The sequence below is a fragment of the Ascaphus truei genome, chromosome 2 (genome assembly GCF_040206685.1).
Source record: "Ascaphus truei isolate aAscTru1 chromosome 2, aAscTru1.hap1, whole genome shotgun sequence".
NCBI classification, from domain to species: Eukaryota; Metazoa; Chordata; class Amphibia; order Anura; family Ascaphidae; genus Ascaphus; species Ascaphus truei.
Genome location: NC_134484.1, coordinates 198,739,969 through 198,749,530, shown reverse-complemented (window position 1 = coordinate 198,749,530; position 9,562 = coordinate 198,739,969). Strand labels below are relative to the sequence as shown.

Sequence of the window (9,562 nt, the reverse complement as noted above, 5' to 3'; positions counted from 1 at the left end):
GTCGGGAGCACCGAACCTGACTCCGACTCCGCGGGACCTGCACTCTCATTCCATAGTGCTCCCGGCTGCTCGTCGATCGGCATCGGGACATTTCCTGCTACTCCCACCGCTTGTACCGGTACAAAAGTGGTCATGGGCCACATGTACTGCAGTCCACAGTGGGGGCATCGGGCCTCGCTGCCCACGGCTCCGCCCGGCAGTCTGCACTGCAGGCAAAGACATGCCACAGTCTCCACACCCTCTACCCGGATGATCAGGAAGCCTCCTGGAGCCGAGTAGGGATGAGTAGAGATCAACGGACTCTGGTCCACTTTATCAGCAACTGCAGCCATATTCACCAGCGGAGGCACTCGTTTCAGAGGTCTGTTCTGGTCAATGGCTCTTCGCAACTGAAGGGCATGGGCTGATTTAGCAACCCCTCCTCCTACTTTCTCTGTCGACATCCGGTGGAACTGCAAACCACTCCCCCTGGTTGAAACTAGGGGGATGTCTCGTAGACTTGTAGGCTGACCCAGCACTGGGGCGGAGTGAGTCATAGTCCATGAGGGCGCGGCTCCAGCTTTCGCGCCAAACTCCCCATCGGGGTGGAGTTTTCTCGTTGGCGCCAATCCTGGCCAACAATTAGCAAACTGCAAAGTTGCAAGGCTTTCTGCAGCATGCCCACGCGGTATCCCGGGAACGCGGGAACCGCCATCTTGGTAAGTATTGTCCTTTTTCCCATTGGAGGTAGCGTCTGGCTGTTTGTTAATTGGGGTATAACAAAGTCCATTTCGTTCCTCCCATCGGATAACACTGTCATGCTCATTATTCTCAGGGGTATCATCCCGAGAACAAAAACACGATAAACACGGCTCAGCCACGGCTTTCACGCCATTCCACAACAAACTCACAAAAGTCTCTTCTGTAGCTTGTTCTTCACCCACGCACAGTTCATATGCGTGTTCTTCCTCTGACCGCAATCCTGGACCTTCTGCTCTGTGCAGATCCTCCATTCTTGTGGTTCTCTCTCCCCGCCATCCTGGACCTTCTACTCTGTGCAGATCCTCCATTCTGACGGTTCTCTCTCCCTGCCATCCTGGACCTTCTGCTCTGTGCAGATCCTCCATTTTGACAGGTCTCTCTTGATCGTTGAACACTGCGTTCCTGTACGTGGAGCTCCGCTCTGCGGGGCAGCTACCACATCCGTACAATAAACATGCCTTGTGCACCACCTTGTGTACCTAACGTAGATCTGACTCGTGTTTGCACTACCTCAGGCTAGGCTCACTCTTTCTGTGTCTACTGTAACACGTTCCTCCAGTCTGTGCTCCTTGGTAAGTGGTCTGGAATGGAGACTAGAGTTCTCTGGCTCTTCCATGCAGTACTTTGGGCGTCGACCTACTGTTGGCTAGTCTAGTGCGGACCCTTCCAGAATTCCTGCCCTAAGTTACCAGTTTACCCCTTCAGGCATCCCCCGCTAGCGCTACCTCAAGGCGACTAGAACAGCAATAGCCCCCTGCTCCAGACTCACTAACCCCTAACGGATCCCAAGGCGTCTGTGCGGCCTGCAGCTCCAGCAGCTCCCCGACTACCCCTGGCTCCGTCCCACGCAGCACAAAGTGGCAGCAGACACTTTTCCTGTTTCCTAATGTGTGCCTAGCAAAAGCCTGTCCTGTTAACAGGTATCTCAGCAGCACCTCCAAATGCAACGGCTGGACCCCCCTTGTCTGACCCACCCAATCTCACATTGGCCCGTGTGGTCTAACCGGTCCCCATTACAAGGTTGTGTGTGGTGGTGCACCTGCTAGTAACAGGACTCCTGAGTCTCCCGCTTGGTGTTATAGAGGATATCATCAGGACAGGTATCTGAGGGAGTGGTTACGAGTCCAACTTACTTCATGTGCAGCGCCTCCACCTCATCAGGATCTATGCTTCCGCAGGGAGATTGTCCTGGTGAGGAACTCCTTCTCGGTGGTGACTGCCACTGCAGAGTAATCTCACACTCACACAGCGGGAATATCTTTGAACACGACATCTTTATTGTAGGTTGGGATGTAGCAGACTGCCCCATGCAGCTGCCGGCTCTAGCCGCACATCTCTCCGTGCTGTCCCTTTGCCAGGTACGCCCTCCCGTATTGAAGTGGGATTTCCCTTTCTCCTAGGGAGATCACCACTGCGCCAGGTCCCTGGACACAGTGTGGCTTAGACAGACTTGATTGGTCACTCTGCTACCGCTAGTTACAGCACTAGGGTCACAAAAGTATTCCTCCAATCCCTTATGCATGAGCATACATTTTACCAGCTGCTTCACACAACTGCTGGTTAACACAACACTAACTGACAGTGTTGTGCCCTTTATACCTCAGGGGGCAGGCGCATCTCTGATGTCACTATCCAGGGACTCAGAGCATACAGCCACTCCCTTCCTTACACAGGGCACCACACCAGGGTGAGAGGGAAAACATCCATAACTACTGTTGGCAGGCCTGTACTTACCAGGACTTACTGCCAACAGGGAAGATGTATGCAGTCATTATTATGCATGGCTACATCTTAATAATGACTTTACTCTGACCCCCCCCCCCCCTGGTTCTGGGGTTCGTGGACATATAGTGGGGGACCTGAATGTAATTCATTCCCCTGCCCGGTCTTACTATTCTGGTCTGTGCTGAAGCAGGGAAATGTCAGCTGCTTAACACTCCTGGAATAATAAGACATACATATACAGTATAGTTTTATCACAAAACACAGTGTTTCTGGCATGATTGGGTTGCAGAGCTGACAATCACAATTCCCCAATATGGCTCAGGGGCACCCAGCCGGGCCAAATACCTTTATTTACTGGCCTGGGTACCCCTTCACCGTCACACTAAGGCCTGTGTACTGCCCTATCAGGGGCTCAGATTTAGGACCCTCTCCTGGGTACAAAAGAGGCTGCAGATCCAAATTTAGAGAGTTCTCCTTCCTCAGGGAAGAGAGAGAGATCCCTCCCTCAGGGGAGTGGGACAACTACCCCATACTTCACCAGGGAGCATGGGAGTCAGGGATAGACCTTTGGGACCTCAAGCCTTGGGGGTTGAGTACAGGGACCAGAAGGCATTGTTGATATGTACGGCTGTACTCAATAAAGATCAGCTGCTGCTTTTATACTCCTGCCTGTGACTGCAGTTCATCAGGGGGAGTGCAAGATGGTTTTCCTGCAGGGACTGCACCCAGCACTGATGGGGCCTGCTGGGAATGGAGGCACTGCATCCAGAATGAGATGAGAGCTCTATATCCAAAAGCTTGTCCTGTCTTCCCCACTACCATCGGCGGACACTCAGCAATCCTGTAAGCCTCACAAGTACAGCACAGCGAGAATACAGGTAACAGTGACATCTCCCTTAGTGTGGGGGAACACCGGTTACACAACATTTCTAAATGTATATTTACCATTGGCTAGTTAACAAAAAAATGACATAACTTTTTTTTTAATCCTCATCCACTTTACATACAACATTATAAAATTCAATAGTTTCCTGTTTTAGAGAAACATTGATGCTAAAATATTTGTCCACAAAATCCATTTGTCAAAATCTGCTTTATAATTCAGGTCTAATCAATACACCTTTACGAAATATATAATCACTGTAGCATTCTGTTTTGGTTTAAGTACGAACCCCCAACTCCCCCCAAATAAAAGCAGTATAAATGGTACAGTATGTTCCGTGATATTTCCTGTTCTTTTACAGAAAGGTTTAGGACTTAAATTCACAAAGAAACTGACGCGTACAAAAACAAAATAACGTTTTTCAAATCAGTTCAATATTACATCGATTACATTTTGTAATGCTTTGCAATAATAAACTTGTTTAGGTAACAGAAGGTATACCTTGATAAAGCGCGAAACACGTAGCTGGTGCGTTGTTTTACCTTGTCCATGTGGCAGCAATAGATATACATTTTTTATGGCGTCCTCCAGTTGATCGCTTTTTTCCACTTATAGTTGTGCTTCGTTTCCTATCTACCCCTGCTAGGAAACAGAAGGGACTGCCCTTGTACATTCCTGAATGGAGATCAGTTGAATGGAGATTAAGGTTTCTTTTGCCATCGGAAGCAGGCTTATGGCAGAGCACCTTTTAGTAAATGTAGGCCATGATCTTTCTGACGAGCCCTATGCAATGTATTTTGATGTTAAGATTACAAAATAAAATGTTGTCAAATAAAGGAAACTTGTTAAAAATGTAATGCTGATTGTTATCCACACAGCTGTTTGAGTGTGTGGGAATTTCCTACCTGCCAATACTCCTTCCTTAATTCCTATGAACACTCTTCAAAGAATGACACTAAACAAACTCCAAAGGTCAACAAAAAGGTGCAGCCATAGTACACAAATATGTAGATGTTTGCTGCACACCAAAACAACAGTACAGAAGTAGTGATACTTATACCGGTGCTCCTTAATCCCAGGGAAGACCTGTGTTGCATCCGATGAATCCAAAGCTATGAATGGACAAGTACACAACGTTTCGGCCTGCTGGCCTTTCTCAAGTGAAGTGGCACTTCATTTGAGAAAGGCCAGTAGGCCGAAACGTTGTGTACTCTATGGCACAATAAATGCTTTATGATTAAGACAGATGCCATTCATAGCTTCAGCCATAGTACAATACAGTATATATGTGCTTGAATCTTGGTCTAAGTGTGAACTTATGAAGAATGTGTATGAGCATAAATGTAGATGTAGCCAGGTCCCCTATGGAAATATCCTTCTCCCCTTATTGCGAGCAAGTAGCACTTAAGGTTGCGGTTGGTATCGTGATGTATGGTTCCGCCGGTTCGCAGAGCAGGGCGCCGCCATTGTTAAGGGCGTTGCGCATGCGCGAGAGTCAGGAGTACTCCAGGATTTCAGGGAGATCGCGCCTGCGCAGTTACGGTCTAGGAAGCCCGCGAAGGACTGGCCAATAGGGAAGGAGGATCTCTGTTGGTATCCGGAGATATATGCAGCGCGCAGGAACTACGTAGGCAGTTGGGGACTGGAGCGGTAAGGGGTAAGAGGTAGGGTGCCGGAGACTGTGGCTCCGAGCACTAGGCCAGTACGCCCCTAGGCCCCAGGCAGCCCTGAGCCACGCTAGCGGAGTGTGATAGGGACTGGCCCGAAGTTAGGGACCTGCCCCTTAGCTATAAGCTAGTGAGGAACGCAGCGGCGCTGTATCATCCAACACGAGGTTTGGGCCTACACAGGGTCTCATCGGGATTTATAAACTATCGCGTGCGGATTGACTACAGCCTGGAGGGATTACCCGGGTGACCATTACGTACAGAGGACCAAAGAAGCGGTGATATTATCCGCGCTGGAATTCACCTCAACCCTGGGAGTGCATCTCGTGATTCCGTGCGGATAGCAGCACCCGTGGCAGGAGCCCAGGCAGGTAACATCACAACACATGTGCACCAACCAGGCCTTTCATTGACATAGTGACTGCGCAGTTACACACGATACACCTACTCTGATCTAAGTATAGGGAGTGCAAGACATTGGGAGGGACTCACTGGACTTGAGGGTGGGATTATTGTGTGGGCCGGTAGTGGCCACCGAGACACTGTTAGTGTGGACACCCGCTGTGGTGTTCGCTATAATTCAATCAGGATTATACCTTGAGTTGGGTTACCTTGAAAGAGGAACCCCTGTTATTATCTGTTGACTGCAATTGCGTGCTGATCAGTAAAGAAGTATTCGTTATCGTATAAGCATTGTATATGTTCATTTGTGTCCTGCGAGGAACCACTCCCCCTCTGGTGGGAGCCATCGCAGGTGGAGGTGCTGCATCAGCATCAGTGATATCCTTAGCATAAGTTGCCCCAGGTTCCCCGTGGCGGAGACTCAGCCCTCCTGCAAACTAACAGGTGACGCACCACATATGAGTAACTATATATATGTTCCTGTACCCACCAGTAGAATCTGCGATTGGGGGGGGATATACCCGTTACATTTGGAGGCGCTGCTGAGATCAGACCTGGGGTGCCCTATTTCAATGTTCTAGAATGTCTACCGAATCCCAATGCCTGTCGCGCTCCAGAGTGTATGAGTGGGCCACGAGACTGGAAGTACCACCCACGCACACGCTGGCGGTGTGCGGCGTCCCTATAGACGTGCCCTCTATGGCCATCCACGTGGCCCTGCGCCAACATTCTCATCTCCGGGGTAAAACTGCCCTAGTCTTCGTGGATCAGTACACAGAGAACAAAGGGTGCTATTCAGTATTAGTAGACCTTGGGCAAGATGTAAATGAGGAACAAGGACCATCTAGTGTATGGTTTGACGACCCTGCCGAGTCGAGCTGCGCAGTAGTATACCCCGCGCGGGCTATCAAGTCAGAACTTGTCAGCCCCCACATGAACTTAGAGGGAGCGGATACGTGCGCCTCATCTTCTACCCCTGAGAGTTATTGCGAATCTATAGTAGGCACAATTGCCGACCACAGTCCGCCGCTCAGTATTGCCCCATGCCCGACTAGCGGGAAAAGTGAGATGCAAATGTTAGCTCAAAGTATTGTTGAGTTGGGAGGAGCCAGGGCTGACGCATCGATGCAACAGCCGTACCGTAAATTGAAGACCTTCTCCGGCACTAAACCGACTCCCACGGGCGAGGAAGCATTCGACGCCTGGCTAGAATATACCTTGCAGGTGGTGGAGGAATGGACATGTCCTGAGTTGGTCAAACGCCAACGCATAATGGAGTGTCTACGGGCCCCCGCTTCTATCACCATACGGTTGACTAAAGATCAACATACAGACATCACTGCTCAGCAAATGTTGGAGACTCTTGAGCGTGCCTACGGGCGGACTGAGGATGAGGGCCAACTGATGCTAAGGTACCTCAATCTCCGCCAGAAGCCGGGAGAAGAGCTATCTGCCTACCTCAACCGAATTAGGCTAGTGCTATGGGACATGCGGAAACGAGACCAAATCAAGTCCACGCAGGTGGACGAGTATTGTTGGAATCAATTCCAGAAAGGAGCCCTGCCTGACCACCCTATCGCCCTCCTGGTCAAATGCTCTCTGATGCGGAATGAACCTCCCAGCTGGGAAGCTCTAGTAGGTGAGATCAACAAACATGAAGCTTATGGCCGGCTACACCATCCCGCCAAGAGTAAGGAGCCTCCTCCCAGTGACCCACCGAAAACCGCGGGGCCCAAAGCCAAGAACCCTGCGCCTCCCGAGGAGGAAGCCGCCCCCAAGGGGGCAGTCCCCAAAGCTAGGGCAAATCGAAATTCTCCACCCCCGGGGCCATCCTGAATCAAGGGACCGCCTGGGTACTCCGAACGGGAGGAGTACCCCGAGGACAAACCGTCCACTCGACCAAACCCTGCTAGGACGATGATATGCCAAGCGCGGGCCGCCGAACTTGACGAGGACAACCCTCCTGGGAACCCTTCAGCCCCGTCCGACACAGAAGCCCAGACGGATTCCTCCACCCGAGGGCCGTACAGCCAAGTAGGCCCAGCAGCCATTGTACCCATCTTAGTAGAAGGGATCTACGCCTCGGCTCTACTGGATACGGGCTCGCAAGTGACCATCATCTATCATCCGTTCTACGCCCAACACCTCCGGCACTGTACCCTGCGTCCGGCTGAACACATGACCGTGCGAGTGTTAAGTAACGAAGACTACCCTATCACTGGGATTATACAGGTGCAGATGGAAATACTCCAGCTGAACACCGGGAAGCGACATCCCATGCGGCTAGCGGCTTTGGTATGCCCAGAACCCCAAGGTCCATACAAGTACCTGATCATTCTGGGCACTAACGCGGATATAGTGCAAGAGGTTTTCCGCCAGTACCTAAGAGAGACTAATGAGTTACCCTTGGCCACCGCCCTTCTAGATCCAGTGCTACGCGACGAATGCCAGCGGATCTATGCCTTGGACCAACATGGGGACCTATACAATCGTCAAGCCGGACTGACGACCATATTACCGGGGGGAGTACGAAGGTTGCCCGTTTGGTGCTGCTATACAGCTTGAGAGGATGAAGACCAGCTGTTCTCGCTGGAAAGTACCCCGGAGGACGAAGTTCGGAAAGGATATAAGATACTCCCGGAGGTGAGGGAATGGACCAATAAGATTCCCCGCCGAACCCACGTGTACGTGCAGAATATCTCCCCATTTCCGATGGAATTGGACGTCGAACAGAAGTTGGGGAGTATATATCCGGTCAGCCCTGTCATAGGCCCCTCAGAGGCGAAAGCGGCGGTCGCGGACGAAAGGCCCGACGAAATGACATTCAATTTCGGTGAGTCGACGCTATCCACCCAATGGAAAGACCGACTGGTCGCGCAGTTGACCCAACGGCGACATGTATTCTCCACAAGTGAGATGGATGTGGGGTGTAGCCGCAGTGCCCAACATACCATCAGACTGAGCGATACCACCCCGTTCCGAGAGCGGTCGCGGCGCCTCGCTCCACGAGATATAGACGACGTAAGGAATGTTCTCCATGATATGGAAGAGTCCGGGATATTGGTAGAGTCTCGGGGTCCCTATGCGTCCCCCATCGTGGTGGTGCGTAAAAAAAATGGAACTGTACGACTGTGTATTGATTATCGGACATTGAACAACCGCACGATACCGGATCAGTACACTCTACCACGTATCGAAGAGCTACTAAACGCACTAAATGGGAGTCAGTGGTTCAGTGTGCTCGACCTCCGATCCGGGTACTACCAGGTGCCTATGAGCGCGGCAGATCAAGAGAAAACTGCTTTCGTCTGTCCCTTAGGATTCTATCAATTCACCCGTATGCCACAGGGTATATGCGGGGCGCCAGCCACGTTTCAAAGACTGATGGAGAAGACCATCGGGGACATGGTTCCGAGGGAATGCCTGGTATACCTGGATGACATTATCATTTTCGGGAGAACCTTAGAGGAACACGAAGAGCGGTTTCTCAAGGTAATCGACCGTCTGGGAGATGAAGGTTTGAAATTGTCCCTCGACAAATGCCGTTTTTGCCACACTTCGGTGACCTACGTGGGGCATATAGTGTCCGCCAAGGGGATTGCTACGGACCCTGCCAAGGTAGAAGCCGTAGTAAACTGGCCCCTCCCCGAGAATGTCACAGAGCTGCGGTCCTTCCTAGGCTTCTGTGGATATTACCGCCGCTTTGTGGAAGGATACTCAAGCAAGGCTAAACCTCTGAACAGCTTGCTAAAAATATATCCCTCAGAAACCGGAAAAAAAGCTGTCTCGGCTAGCCAACCATTTGGGGACCAATGGACAGCGGAGTGTGAACAAGCCTTTGCTAGACTAAAGAAATGCCTGACTGAGGCGCCCGTGCTTGCTTATGCGGACCCAGAGCAGCCCTACGTCCTGCATGTGGATGCCAGTTTGAATGGACTGGGTGCCGTCCTGCACCAGAAGCATCCTGAAGGTCTGCGGCCTGTGGCTTATGTCAGTCGTAGCCTGACTCCCAGTGAGCAGAGATACCCTGTCCATAAGTTAGAATTCCTGGCTCTCAAGTGGGCTATTACCGAGAAGTTACATGATTACCTGTACGGAGTTGCTTTCGAAGTAAGGACCGATAACAATCCCCTTACTTATGTCA

General features: G+C 51.1%; 1 protein-coding gene across 1 annotated transcript; it reads left to right on the top strand.

The window, feature by feature from the left end:
• Positions 1–6,000: 6,000 nt before the first annotated feature.
• Positions 6,001–7,254, top strand: LOC142488181 (paraneoplastic antigen Ma3 homolog). The gene has a single exon (XM_075588555.1). It carries the CDS (start codon positions 6,001–6,003, stop codon positions 7,252–7,254), a length of 1,254 nt encoding a protein of 417 aa, XP_075444670.1.
• Positions 7,255–9,562: the final 2,308 nt, after the last annotated feature.

What these genes read in the sequence shown, in the direction of transcription:
- LOC142488181 (XM_075588555.1), top strand. Translation starts at nt 6,001, where the DNA reads ATGTCTACCGAATCCCAATGCCTGTCGCGCTCCAGAGTGTATGAGTGG.